The sequence below is a fragment of the Xyrauchen texanus genome, chromosome 9 (assembly GCF_025860055.1).
Source record: "Xyrauchen texanus isolate HMW12.3.18 chromosome 9, RBS_HiC_50CHRs, whole genome shotgun sequence".
NCBI classification, from domain to species: domain Eukaryota; kingdom Metazoa; phylum Chordata; class Actinopteri; order Cypriniformes; family Catostomidae; genus Xyrauchen; species Xyrauchen texanus.
In genome coordinates, this window is record NC_068284.1 from 40,206,645 (window position 1) to 40,222,152 (window position 15,508).

The window sequence follows — 15,508 nt, forward strand, 5'->3', positions numbered from 1 at the left end:
CAAGACCCAGCTCATTTCTGGTCTTTCCCATTGTGATGACTAATGGAATTTGGTTTGTGTGTTACCATATATTTATACTCCTGAGAAACTGGATGTCAGGGCTGAATAATTCAGTGTTCCTAGTCACTCAGGTGTGCAAAAAAAGTTAAATACGAATGGGAATATTCTTCAGATATATTTTACTCACAATAATATCTAGGGGTGCCGATAATTGTGGCAAACATGTTTTGGAGAAAAATCTTTATTTAATTATGAGACCCCTCTCCTTTCAATAAATTTGCTTCAATTAAAGGTTATATTTTTGTGAATATTTTAAATGAAAGATTAAAAGATTAAACAGCCTTCTTTGCTCATATTTACCAAGGTTGCCAATATTTTGGGTGTGTTACCTGTCAAGGTGTGTGTGTCCTCTGTCTCTTCACTGCCTCTGCTGGAGAGCCGGCGTCTAAATCCCACTGTGCACAACCTCTGTTTCAAATTGGAAGAGTGAGAACCACGTCTGGTCCCAAACCGCACACCTACACATACATAATCATTTTAATTATTTTAAGTAAGGTTTGCTGTTAGTTTGGCACTTCTTTTTCTCCCTTTTTTACTATAAATTCTCCTCCCTGCCAAGAAGTTGAAAGAATCCAAAGAATGTGAATTGACAAAAACAAAAGAAGAAAGTGAAAGTGGAGATTTATAGTAAAAAAAGGATTTAAATATTGATCTGTTTCTCACCCACACCCACTTCTGAAGATGTGGATTTAAACACTGGATCCATTTACCGTATGGATTACTTTTATGCTGCCTTTATGTGCTTTTTGGACCTTCAAAGTTTTGGCCACCATTACTTGCATTGTATAGACCAACAGAGCTGAGATATTCTTTAAAAAATATTTGTGTTCAGCATAAGAAAGAAAGTCACACATCTGGGATGGCATAAGAATGAGTAAATGATGAGAGAATTTAAATTGAATCCTTCAATGAAAATGTTTGTGGTGTATCTTGCATGTGTGTATATACCTGTATGTCGTGTGTCTTTGCTGTTAGATTGATTTCTCGCATTGGTGTCTGTAGTGGTGAAGCTTGTGTACATACAGACAATTCCACAGCTTTTGCTGGTCTGGATCGCTTTCATTCTGTAACGCTTTGATGGTCCTACACACATTTGCACAGGCATTCACACCCAGACAACAGCAGAAGAAGAAACATGTGGATGGAACTGCTATTCTTACCATACTTTTACTATTTCTTACTTTTACTATTATTAATCCTCTCTGACCTCTCTCAAGTTCAATATCCATTTCTTTCTCTGCCAAATTTTCAAAATCTCTGATGACAGAGCGAGCGGTCAGCTGATGTATAATCTCATCCCAGGCCCCTGTGCTGGCTGGTAGGATTGTTGGGCTCTCAGGGGCCCACAAAATGGAGAGATCCACACAGACCTCCCAGGACACCGATTTTCCACTCAGCACGCCATGGATGACTGAGCGACATTGGGCCCCTGGAGCCTTGGACTCCTCTGGAGGAGCAGCTGAAAACAGGCATTCTGGATCAGTGAAGGTGTCCCAATCTAGTGGGGAGGCGGGGAACTGGAGGCCTGGATAAAGCGTGGAAGGTAAAACAGAAAAGATTTCTGAGTATGACACCAAAATGTCAGCAAAAATGCTGTTTGAAGCAACATAATCATAGCCAATAAGAACATATTTAATGTAAAATACAGTTATAATGAGCAGGATTTTTAACCAATGAGATTTCAGTGTGGGCGGGGCTTCTCAATGCAGCATAACAGAAATTAAATCCAAGCAACCAACAAAATATTTAACATGCATCTTTGGGTATTAGGCCTGCCTCGCATCATTATTAAAACGGTTGTTGCGGATTCATACATGCAGTGTTAATGACACGCAGTTACACAGAGGAGGAGACGCCCACTTACTCCGTTTCTGTGAAGATGATAGAATGAAGAAATACTATTTTCAAAAGTCTTCATGCGAAATAAGGGCTTGTGGGTTTAATCGGAGAGCCTTGATCTATAATATAATATATAATAGTTGATTAAAATATACTATCGTTATTAATTGCATTACTTTTCAATGTTCATCGTGATTAATCACAGATTTTTGAAGTGCTGAAAACTGTCTCTATACTTTTTTCCTGTTAAAATGCATTTATTTCCTTCTTAGGAAAACAAAAAATTAAATATTTAACAATAATGTTTATTAACATTTTCCAAATACAGCCTTCAATAGTATAAAGATCGGAATGCACTAAAATAGCACCAATTCAAGTAACACTAAATGTTTCCTAAAGAAATAGTCCCTAAAGTTTCAGTATTCATTGCAATGTGCATTAAATCTCAACACAGGGCTGAAAAAAACTTCAGTATCTAATGTGAAAATTCAAAAATGTGTTAATCGTATATATTAAATAAATGTGTTCTATTATCCATCCATCCATCCATCCATCTTCAACCGCTTATCCGAAGTCGGGTCGCGGGGGTGTTCTATTATAACATATTATATTATATTGTTTTAGATTATATTACATTATATTTAGAGATGTCAAAATTAACACATGCAATACATTTACCGAATTAAACATTGAAATGTATTGCATGCGTTAACTCAAATTTTGACATCTCTAATTATAATATAATGTAATATAAAACAATACAATATATTAATATTATATATTATATAAATATTATTTGTCATGTAATTTGACCCCTGTGCAATATTTTACAAGTTTTTAAAGCCTGAAAGGAAATCATATATCTCTATTTTATTATATGATTACATTTTAAATATGAATAAATTAGTTTTTATGGTGTACGAAGCACACATACACCTAAAGTAGTATGACTATTTGTATGACAATTAATCGTCATAATCATGAAAGCCCTGCAATATAAAATTAATTGCCAAAATCTCAATTATTTGTTTGTCAATGTATCGTCAGCCAAATTTCATAATCGTGACGGCCCTATTGTGTATTTATGGGAAAGAAATAATTCAATCATAATTTACTCGCCCTCATGTACGTAACCCATATAATTGTTTTTGTTTTGCAGAACACAAAAGATACAAATATATTAATGAATATTCTGGGGCATCTTTTCAATACATTAAGCCACTTTCTAGCTTCAAAAAGGAGGCAATTATCATAATCCGACTCATGCGTCATATTAACGCTAAAAACAATGCAAGTTCTTCTAGGATATTCCTTCAAATATCTCAGTTTGTGTTCCACAGCAAAAAGAATGTCATACGGGTTTGGAATGACATGAGGGTGAGTAAACGACAGAATTTTCATATTTGTGCAAACTATTCCTTTAATGCATATGAGAATTTGTGTTTGTTTGTTTCCTCACTGGAGTCTTTTACACTTGGGTGGGACAGAACTCCTCGTGAAGTGCTGTAAGTGTCAGTGTCGTTCTCCTCCAGCCGTCCCCCTACAGCCTGCTCAAATGAGACCCTCTCTAGTGCCCTTCTCAGGCGGTGCATGTCCAGGTCGCCCTGCGGAGATGAGAAACTTCGGCCAGCCAGAGCAGAACGAGCCAACGTCCTTTGTCTGTGCCGAAACTCGTCACGGTCTAAAAGCTTGCCAGCCTACAGACACACAGATACAGTACCAGTCAAATAATTTGGACACACCTGACTGTATTTATGTTTCTTATGATTTTAAAGACAGTTTTCTTAAATACTAATGCTGTCTGCTGTGGTTACCTTCTCTGACGAATCCATTTCCCCTGAAGAGGTGGTGTTCTGTGCCCAAGGGGATTCCCAACGTGAGAGGCCTCTTCCCTGTGCAGGCTCAATTCTCTCTAATCCATGTGGCAAAGAACCCATGCCCAGCACAGAGCATTCAGCTTGGGGAGAAACAGAGGAGAAGACCCTCTCACCACTCAGAGAACAGCGTGTCAACACATACTGGTCCTGAATGTATGAATCCTGTTGAATACGCCAGCGCACGTCACTGCTGCTGTGGTCAGTGTCGCCACCTACAGATCAAACACATACAACAAACACAACCATATCAATACAGCTGGTCCGTCATGACATTAAAGAGCACCTGTTATGGTTTTTCAAATATTACCTTTCATCTAGTGTGATATATAGCTGTTTGTGAATGTAAAAAAAAGTCTGCAAAGTTTCAAAAATCAAAGGGAACGACCAATTACGTTATTGACTCCCAAAAGAAAGAACCAATTCTGAACACCTGAAACAAGTCGTTAGTAATTCCAGTCTTACTTCCTGTACTCACCTACGTCATTTGGTAACAAAAAACCCACCTCTGGTCTTCATTGGCTGCTCGCGAACAGCTTTGACCCGCCCTCAAACATTACACTAAATGGTAGACAAATCACAACAGACTGGGACATCTGACCAATCAGAGCAGAGTAGGCTCTCTGAAAGGAGGAGTTTAGAATGAATGCTTTAGAACGGATCATTGAACGAGTCATTTTTGACACTGGGGGGGAAAAAAAGGTAATGCTGTAATTTAAATTATGAGCAAATTAAAGTGTTTTTTTGACATTGGATGCATGTCAATCTATTGTATGAGACCTTTAAACAAAATTAGCCACGTTTAAAAACCATAATAGGTGTTCTTTAATCTGTAGGCCAAACCGGAAAGCTAATTCGGCATGGATTCCTTTTTGATATTCCTATGGGCTTTTAGAATAGCAGTTTTCTTAAAATAAGGACTGTAGTAAATGTTACTTGAGGAGACTTTCACATTAAGTTCTACTACATAAGACACAGTCATACCTGCAATGTTAATTTTAAAAGGGATGACTTTTAAAATGTATTATATATTGTAGAACAAAATGAGAAGGTCTCTTTAATGAAAGTGAACTGGTGACTGAGGCTGTCAGTCCCTAATATTCTCCCTAACATTTCCTTAAGTATTTCACATAAGAAAGTAAGTCATATGGTTTGGAACAACATCTTGAATAAGTCCCATAGTCATACCAGGGCTGACAGCATTATTTGTAGCGTGTGCGCATGAGAACTCCGACGATATTTCTCCCGAGATTTCTTTCAGCGCTTCTTCAAAGTCTGCATCCACCCCACTTTCTTTCACTGCCTCTCTTTCTCTTTCCTCCTGGGGAACTAGAGGCTGAAGGAGCTCGGAAGTGGAGGGAGAATGCTCGAAAACAGACCCGACTGATCCACGTGGCTGGCCTCTGTATGCACGAGACGTCACCTACAGGTGAACAAGTGCACACACAAACATGACAGACGTTGTACTCTCATCGTATATACATTATTTATGCTACCAATCAAAAGTTTAGACACTCACTCATTCTCTATTATTACTATTTTTCTAGATTTTAGAATTGTACAGTAGTCATAAAACCAATGGATGTATAGGAATTATGTTGTGTCCAAAGATTTAAGCAAATAATTTAGTATATGTGTTATATATATTTATAACACATTTTTAACAAATAAAATCTGATATTTTAGCTTCTTCAATATAGAAACCCTTTACCTAGATTACAATTTTGCACACTCTGGTTGTTCTCTCAACTAACTTCATTATGTGCCATGTGGGATGCTTTATAAACAGTACTGCAGGAGTTTCAATGTATGCTGGACACTTGTTGGTTGATTTTCCAGTCCGACTCACACATTTAAAATAATAATAATAATAATAATTTAAAATGTTGGTTTTTGTAAAGAAATAAAATGTTTGTATACAAAACTAATTTCAAGATTTAATGAGCATATTTCTTCAGATGTAGGCTTTTAAGATCATGAGAAACATTCCAGTCAAGTGCGTCCAAACTTTTGACTGGTCGTGTATACTAACAAAACCTACTTATCATTATTGAACAGAAGAAAGAAAAATACACCCTCACCTCTCTTTTCTGGGCACTGAATCCAGACATGTCATAGAGTGTACAGTAGCCAATCAGGCAGCTGCTAGGGTAGAGCGGAGGAATTTCATTGGGCGAGAGATGGGCCTCTACGTTATCCGGCACATACCAGTCGATCCGTACATCCGTCAGCACAGGTTCAAGAGCTTTCTTCAGACACTTAATCAGCTATAGAGAAGAATCTAAACATTGATAACTAGACTACAACAACACATAAGTACAGTGGTGGTCAAAAATATTGGCACCCTTGGTAAATATTGGCACCGTGCGTGGAGACAACATAGACACGCATCCTCTTCCAGGTCAATTCTTAACATCTCCAGTTGATTGGAAATTCTTAATTATTGCCCTGATGGTGGAAATGGGTATTTTCAATGCGTTAGCTTTTTCATATAGCCATTTTCCATTTTGTGAAGCTCAACAACTTTTGCCACACATCATAACTTTATTCTTTGGTCTTACCCATTTTGAGAGATGACTAAAGGAATTTGGCTTGTGTGTTACCTCATATTTCCATCTCTCTGAAACAGGAAGTCATGGCTGAACAATTTCATGTTCCTAGTAACCCAAGTGTGCTAAAAAATGTAAAATATGAATGGGTATGTACTTCAAATATATTTTACTCATAAGAATTTCTAGGGGTGCCAATAATTGTACCACGTAAATTTGACAAAATTATTACTTTTTTATACAGCTTGTGTTGTGTTTGAAATTGTTTGATATCCATTAGAAGATATCATTTTTGTGAATACTTTGAATGAAAGATCAAAAGGATAAACAATATCAAAAGAATAAACAATAAAGACATATTTTTCACAGCCTTCTTTGCTCATATTTACCAAGGGTGCCGACATTTTTGGCTACCACTGTATGTGTGTAGTGTTTTAGGTGAATGTGCTTTTAAAGATATGAGCAGAAATGTTTGTGTATATCATATTTCATAATAAACAGAACCTAAACAATCATCATTCTTCTTTTTTAACTTCTGAAACAGCATATTTTAAAATGGCATGTGCCAATCTGCCAGATTCTGTTTGCTTGCTCTGTCCCTGCCTTCCGTAGAGGGTACTGTGCGCTCTCGCACCTTTGGCTGAAGCCTCTCTTCCTCACTGAGAAACTCTGTACTGCCTCCAGTAACCTTGGCAATGCCCTGCAGTAGCCTCCGACAGGCATGTGGACCAAGGCCCAGGCCGAAACACCTGGTAAATACAGATAATAGGTCTTAATGTGCACTTAACATTTTTTTTTATCACACATGAACAATGTCTTTATTTTATTTCAACGATACATATGCACAGTAAAAAATACTGTATATTTCTTTGCAATTGAATATATATATATATAATATATTCGGTTAATTTTCTGTTAGAACAAAGGGGAAGGATTTCTCCTGATTAAAGACATGAATATTAGTCTTCGATGGACTGCCAAAATGAGAATTGATTGAGAGAGATGTTTAGTATTCCCCTGAGCATAATCTGGACCATTTCACTAATTAAATGTCTGAAGGGAAACAGAAGCCATGCAGGCAACACACTTGACAGGCTGTTTGGAATTCAGGTCTGTTCCGTCTGAGTTGAAGGCTTTTAGGTGTCTTAGCTAAGTATCAGTAATGACTCTGTGTTGCAGTGGTGTGTTCATATTACATATTAATACCTTGTATAAAATGTATTGGAGTCTGTTTGGCATGGTGGTAGAAGCATTTAGCTAGCTTTAAAAGTGTTTACTGATATGAAAACTATTAGCTCATGTTAAATGTGATAACTGATGTGAAAAGTGTTTGGCTGGATTTAAAGGTGCTTTTTAATGTGAAATGTGTCTTGCTGCTTTTAAAGCTGGGTTCGTATGTGTTTGCTGATATAAATGGTGTTTAGCTTGATTGCCTGTGTGAAAGGTGTATAGTTTGTTAAAAGTGTTTGCCTGGAGTTACAGGATTTGCTTCATTACTGGAAACTATGTGGCAGTGATAGTATCAACATTGCATTTCCTTGAATTAATTGGTATTACTGTACAGTATGCGTAGAATCTGGCTTTTACACATAATAACCTCAACCAAGTGCTTCTGGTAACTGCGGATTAGACCTACATAATATTCAGAAGGAGTTTTGGGCCATTCTTTCTTACAGAACTGTTCATCTCAGCCATATTCTTAGGATGTCTGGTGTGAACGGCTCTCGGGGTCATTCCACAGCATCTCTATTTGGTTAAGGTCTAGGCCTGACTGGGCCACTCCAAAAGGTGGATTTTCTTTTTTTGAAGCCAATCTGTTGTGGATTTACTTCGATGTTTAGGGTAATTATCCTGCTGCATCATCCAACTTCTACTAAGCTTCAGCTGGCGCACATCCACCCTTCCATTATCCTGTAGGATATCTTGATAAACTTGGGAATACATTTTTTCATCGATGATGGCAAGCGGTCCAGGCAGCAAAGCAGCCTAAAATCATGAAGCTCTCTCCACCGTACTTAACCCTACGATGCCCTTTTTATGCCATACATAGTGCTGTGTGTTCTTCCCAAACAATTAAACCTTAGTTTCATCAGTCCACAAAACATTTTCCAAGTAGCATTGTGGAGTGTCAAGGTTGTCTGTGGCAAATTGCAGGCATGCAGCAATGTTTTGTTGGAAAGCAGCGGCTTCCTTTGTGGTATCCTGCCATGAAAACTATGACTGTTCATGAGTCTACTATATGGAAAACATTAAACAGAGATTTTAACCAGTTCCAATGATTTCCTCAAGTCTTAAACTGTCACTCAAAGGTGCTTTTTTTATGTCATTGAGCATTCTGCAGTGTGCCCTTTCAGTCATCTTGGCTGGACGGCCACTTCTAGGGAGAGCAGCCACAGTACTAAATCTTCCCCATTTATAGACCGTTTGTCTATCTTTGGGCAGATGAATATCAAGCTCTTAAAGATAACTTTGTCACCCTTTCCAGATTTATGCAAAGCAACAATTCTAAATCACAAGTCAGCAGATTCTTCTTGTGAGTAGCAAACTCAAAATGTTTGAGTGCTTTTTATAGGTCAGCGTAGCTCTAACCCAATCTTGTTTTATTAATTGGATGCCAGGTTTGCCAACTCCTGACTGCAATTAGCTTTTGTTGACTGGGTTCATATACTTTTTCCAACTTACACTGTGAATGTTTGAATTATGTATTCAATATGAACAAGAACAATACAATACTTTTTTTTTATTAGTTAAAACAGATTGTGTTTGTTCATTATTGTAACTTAGATGAAGATCAAACCAGATTTTAAGACAAATTTATACACTCACCTAAAGGATTATTAGGAACACCTGTTCAATTTCTCATTAATGCAATTATCTAATCAACCAATCACATGGCAGTTGCTTCAATGCATTTAGGGGTGTGGTCCTGGTCAAGACAATCTCCTGAACTCCAAACTGAATGTCAGAATGGGAAAGAAAGGTGATTTAAGCAATTTTGAGCGTGGCATGGTTGTTGGTTTCAGACGGGCCGGTCTGAGTATTTCACAATCTGCTCAGTTACTGGGATTTTCACGCACAACCATTTCTAGGGTTTACAAAGAATGGTGTGAAAAGGAAAAACATCCAGTATGCGGCAGTCCTGTGGGCGAAAATGCCTTGTTGATGCTAGAGGTCAGAGGAGAATGGGCCGACTGATTCAAGCTGATAGAAGAGCAACTTTGCCTGAAATAACCACTCGTTACAATCGAGGTATGCAGCAAAGCATTTGTGAAGCCACAACACGCACAACCTTGAGGCGGATGGGCTACAACAGCAGAAGACCCCACCGGGTACCACTCATCTCCACTACAAATAGGAAAAAGAGGCTACAATTTGCAAGAGCTCACCAAAATTGGACAGTTGAAGACTGGAAAAATGTTGCCTGGTCTGATGAGTCTCGATTTCTGTTGAGACATTCAGACGGTAGATTCAGAATTTGGCGTAAACAGAATGAGAACATGGATCCATCATGCCTTGTTACCACTGTGCAGGCTGGTGGTGGTGGTGTAATGGTGTGGGGGATGTTTTCTTGGCACACTTTAGGCCCCTTAGTGCCAATTGGGCATCGTTTAAATGCCACGGCCTACCTGAGCATTGTTTCTGACCATGTCCATCCCTTTATGGCCACCATGTACCCATCCTCTGATGGCTACTTCCAGCAGGATAATGCACCATGTCACAAAGCTCGAATCATTTCAAATTGGTTTCTTGAACATGACAATGAGTTCACTGTACTAAAATGGCCCCCACAGTCACCAGATCTCAACCCAATAGAGCATCTTTGGGATGTGGTGGAACGGGAGCTTCGTGCCCTGGATGTGCATCCCACAAATCTCCATCAACTGCAAGATGCTATCCTATCAATATGGGCCAACATTTCTAAAGAATGCTTTCAGCACCTTGTTGAATCAATGCCACGTAGAATTAAGGCAGTTCTGAAGGCGAAATGGGGTCAAACACAGTATTAGTATGGTGTTCCTAATAATCCTTTAGGTGAGTGTACATAAATGTAGACAATTCCAAAGGGTTCACATACTTTTTCTTGACACTGTAGGTAGTAAAAAGTAATTAGTCAGATGATGTAATTTTATTTAGTGTTTAATTAGTATTGTTTTATTATAGGTGTTACCTGACATAAGAGGTGTTCCTCCTGACCAGTTCTAACACACGGCCTACATTGTTAAGCATTCCATTCATTAGGATGAAAAGTTGCCGTGGGCAGCTACGTTGAACAGGCTGTCGATAGACCCAGGAGAGCGCACCCCAAAGGTTAGCACCACCTTGGTCTGTACGCATCTTCTGGATATACTCCAATGCCTGAGTCACTGTGCTCTGAGAAAAAAGAGAGGGAGGGAATGACGATCCATTTTGCCTTGAGCCCTAATATAATAATAGAAAAATCAAAATTGTAAAGGGTTAAAAGAAATATTCCAGATTAGATACAACTTTATCACATTTGACAGCATCTTTGGCATGTCGTTGATTACCATAGAAAATTATTTCGTAATTCGTAAATCGTAAAAATTAAGTAAGAATGAATTCTTTTTCAACCAGGAATAATCCTTGAATGTAAACCAGCTTTAAATGAAAAAATCCACCACTACAAACACAGAGATTTCAATGGTGAATATCTGAGTAAACGAGAGCTGTGGCGCATGAAGGAGCAAAACAAGTTTGTTTAGAACTCACTGCTGTGCCATATGGCTCTACCTGTTTAAAAACACTGTTTTAAAACACTGGACCTGCTTGAACCTGATATTGCAGCGTCATGGCAACCAGTAGTAATGACCTGGATAGAGATTGTTATCTAAGTACACCAGGTCACCCACAGGTAAACATCAACTAACTCACGCACACATGTCCAGAACACTGTGTAGACCATTCAAAGTCTGCAAACAAGTCTCTTAAAATAAAGACAACCATTTGAAAAAGGAATAATTAACACAAAAATAAAAATGATGTCATCATTTACTCTTAACCTCTTGTTATTCCAAACCTGTATGACTTTCCTTCTTTTGTGGAATGCAAAAGGTGATGTTAGACAGAATATTAGAGATAACTCAAGAAGTTGGTTGAGAAAATGTCAAGAGTACATTCTAGCAAATTCTAGGCAAAGGGTGTCTACTTTGAAGATGCTAAAATATAACCCAGTTTTAATTTACTTTAGATTTTTTTTACTCACAACACAATTCCTATAGTTACATTTCTGATTTTCCATTGTTTTGATGACTTTATTATTATTCTAAAATGTAAAAGAATTATAATAAAGAATAAGTGTTTAAAAACCTTTGACCGGTGGTGTATATATTTAAAATGTGTTCAAAAAAGAAGCACATAACCTGTAGTGACAAAAAAATCATACCAAGATAATGCAATATGAGATATTCATTGCCATATTTGTGGGTTGTCATTTTTTACCAGGAAAACAAAAATGTGTTGGCACAAACAAACACAACACAATGGTTTATATGTCAGTTGTAAAGGTGGAAGTCCTGCCCTACAGTTACACTGAGCCACAATTTATGATATCATTATTGTCAGGTTTTATTGTTTATTTGGAAAGTTATTGGAATGTAACCATGAAGAATTTTCTGTCTTCTCTATTCAAATAGGAGCTGTAGTTGTAGTGGTATGATGGGAAATGGCTGCCTGCATGGACTAACTTGCCTTCAAGGGACTAGAGAAACTAGAGGAAAGAAACTCACATCTGTGCAGGGTTTACTGGAAGTGAATAGTGGCTGGACTGTAGAGCAGATGACAGTAATGTTAAGCATTGTGCGGGTCGGCAGACTCTTAATGGCCACCAGCATCCCCTCCTGTCAAAAAGATTCAGACTTAAAGGAATATTCCTTGTTATTTACAACTCAACTGTATATTTGACTTGCTACAAACGCGCTACCAAAGACAATAATTTCGACTCATCCCTAAATGTGTAAGCGATTTGTGTTTACAAGCAAGCCAGAGGGATTTCAAAGAAAAGCTCTTTATAGATGCTGACAAAAGTTTTAAGAAATAATCAACATGAACAAAGATGAAAATATAAAAGTAATGTGTATATATGAACAAATCATTGCATCTGTTGCTGGTGAATTATGGCCTGATTTGGTGAAACAATCAAGACATGCAAAACTGTGCATATGCAATCTATACTGTGGCTTTAGAAGATCAGCCGCTTATACAGGAGTTCATTAGAACCTTGATTTTGTTGATGTTGTGCTGTGTCATGGTGTTGCTGTTGTCAATGAGGAAGATGAGCTCTCTGCTAGCCTGCTGCAGTTCTGTTGGTTCTGATTGGAGGTCTGGGCAGAAATTAAGCATCAGGACAGGGTTCAACAGCAGATCCTTATGGTAACGCTTTCGCATGAACTCCAGCTGGGGGAAAACAAAATTGTTGGTGCGGCTATCCTGTGAGGACTATCCATAGACATAATGATTGTTATACTGTACGAACAATAGATTCTATTAGGGGACCCTAAACTTAACCCTCACAAAAAAAAATTCTGCATTTTTACATTTTCAAAAAAACATGGTTTAGTATGTTTTTTTTTTTAATGCTAGATTTGTCCTCATAAACCACATTTATAGCATAATACCCTTGTATTTACCAGTTTGTAACCTGAAAAACCACCCAAATCCACCCACACACAAACATGCAAGTTTCAGACTAACTGAAAGTGTGGAAAGATGAAAAAAGACAAAGATAAAGTCAGCAATGGAACTGGCTAATATTAATAATGTTACCCTCTTCTCAGGATCCTCCTCCTTACGGGCACAGCGATTGAAATCACGACGAGCACGGATCTGGTGCTCATATTCGCTAAAGGTGAGCCGACCCCTCTCCAAGATGACCAATGGGCTATGAGGCTCTGTTGGCAACAGCATTTTGCGTGACAGAATGATGATTACGTTTTACTCTGCTCACCTTGGTAGTCCAGGAAAAACAGGTAGAATGCAAAATGGCATTAAATGTGACTATTTAGTTACAACAAATTACTCTCTGTACTCTGAACCACATTGTCCTTCTCTGAGTGAGGAAGTCTTCGGTGGCTTAATAAGCTGATCTTTGTGTTTCTTTGAGAAAGGATAACCAGCATGGCTAACAGAGACCAGCATTAATGTATTAAAGCAGAGGCAGTATAAGGAGAAGGAAATGGACCACTCATGGAAAAATTAATGGGAGAATTAACGGCAATATTCACTATGGTGGTTGTAGGAAAGCAAGTGCTGCCTTCCAGTTAAAAGAGCCAATCACCTTATAGGTAAAGGCATTGCTTTTTTTCTTTGATCTTCGAACTTGTGGCAGTTCAGCCACTTATGTTGATTGTCGTTTGTTGTCTTTGTGGCTGAGCTCTGGGACTCTTGTTTAGTTTCTTGTCTAGTCTATGTGAGGGTGCATGGTTCGTCCTTTTGGTGCTGTCATGTATTCTCTTGTCTTGCTGGTTATTTGCATAAGTGCACTGCTCTTATGTTATTCTTGCGGCATGCACTCGTGTCAGTTGTTTTTGTGTTCGTCTCTCCTGACCTCGGGCGTGATTTGTGTTGTGTTTTCTTTGTGCTACGTGTCAGGGCCACGATCTGTTGTCAGGTTGTGGTTTGGCTGTTTCGGTCTTGGTGCCTATTTATTAGTGGCCGAACCATAGCACAAATGTCCCGTCTTGTCTATTGTTTGGCATGAGCACATGTTGCCTTTGTCTCTGGCGATATGCACTTGTGTCATTCGGGTGTTGTGTCTGTGAGAGCCATGGGGTCAGGAATTGGCAAACCACCTGCTGGTAGATGCTGGAACTACACCACCCGATGGCAAAAAGCATGTATCTGCATAGGCAGCCATTCAAATATAGCCATGTTCCAAGAGCCATTTCAATGTAAATTATTTCATTACATTATAGCACATCGTCATCCAGTGACAGATTGTATTTGAAGGGCTCTTAAAAGCGTGAAATTGATTTATAGTTTTCCCATCTATTCTCATTGACGAGTGATCCGATCCCAAAACTGAGCACCCATGAGCAAATATGGAAGCCTCCATTTCACTAGCTTTCTGGGAACCCTGCGCTACCTGAGGATAGTCATAGAGATAAATGACACACTCACTTAGCCCTTTATCAGGAACACTATGTTCCTATTAAAGTACCCTACGTGGTCTTCTGCTGTCCATCCTGCAAAATTCTTGTGAGATTCCCCCAAATCCTCACCCTGACCCCTACCCCTTGGAGGTTGCAAATGTAACCTACCATCTTACATTACCACTGTGAAGGGACTTTGATTAAAGCTAGTGGTTTTGTTAGAGCCAAGGCTTTGTGGTTGGCATGCGTGCATGTCCTGACATGTTGTTTTGTGGAGCTTTGTCGGCAACTCAAGTTCGAGTCTGGCTCATGTCATATCACAATCCCATCTATTTCCCATAATTTCAATAGTAGCCGAAAAATCAAATGCTAGTGATTTAACAGCTGAAATCCTGCTCTCACCGCTAAGATGTAGGATTATCTCAAGATTTCGGTCACATGGATGCTCCTCTGCCAGTGTGATGTAGGTTGCAGAGGCAGACTTGGCACTGGGGTCAGCATCAGCCCGTAGAGCATGTGTTGGGCTTTCCAGACCTAACGATGGAGAGACATCATTGAGGTTACTACTGGGGTTACAGAGTTTGTGCACATGACATTTCAGTACTGATTTGATTAGTTGCTAAGAAATCAATTATGGTGGTGGAAATCTTTGACATCTGAGCTTCAGGGGAAAGATGCAATGAAAGGATTCTGAAGTGAAGATTGATGCTGATTATCTGGGTGTGGTATGGATGACTTTCATAAATGAAATGAATTTTCAGTTAGACGTTTGATGTACATTTAGAGACCAGGCACGTATATCTATCACAAATGGATCTACTAAATGCCCAGATAGTGTCAAATTTTCAAGACAATTGAAAAATAATATAATTATTTTTTTTAATATTTTTTTATATTTTGATGTTTTATTTTTCATATATCCAAGAGATGATGCAACATATAGAACAGGATTTATTACTTCCACACTGAAATTTCATTAGATGCAACTGGCAACACCTATTGAGCTACACATAACACAAATAAGCTACACATATGCATTTCCTCAGGCACTTTTTAAGTCTATATTGATGCACAACTTACA

The 15,508-nt window shown here is 38.5% G+C and overlaps 1 protein-coding gene across 1 annotated transcript in view; it reads right to left on the minus strand.

Annotated features, from left to right (window-relative positions):
* Positions 1–15,508, minus strand: part of LOC127648919 (von Willebrand factor A domain-containing protein 5B2-like) — a 30,774-nt gene that overhangs the window by 5,919 nt on the left and 9,347 nt on the right. The window contains exons 5-17 of the mRNA XM_052133751.1: positions 14,830–14,961; positions 13,103–13,227; positions 12,557–12,733; positions 12,067–12,177; positions 10,491–10,693; positions 6,957–7,071; positions 5,855–6,040; positions 4,962–5,196; positions 3,714–3,988; positions 3,359–3,596; positions 1,268–1,585; positions 1,009–1,143; positions 390–518 (exon numbers count right to left, since the gene is read on the minus strand). Of these exons, the coding sequence (XP_051989711.1) occupies positions 390–518; positions 1,009–1,143; positions 1,268–1,585; positions 3,359–3,596; positions 3,714–3,988; positions 4,962–5,196; positions 5,855–6,040; positions 6,957–7,071; positions 10,491–10,693; positions 12,067–12,177; positions 12,557–12,733; positions 13,103–13,227; positions 14,830–14,961 (2,379 nt within the window). The remainder of the gene's footprint in view (positions 1–389; positions 519–1,008; positions 1,144–1,267; positions 1,586–3,358; positions 3,597–3,713; positions 3,989–4,961; positions 5,197–5,854; positions 6,041–6,956; positions 7,072–10,490; positions 10,694–12,066; positions 12,178–12,556; positions 12,734–13,102; positions 13,228–14,829; positions 14,962–15,508) is intronic.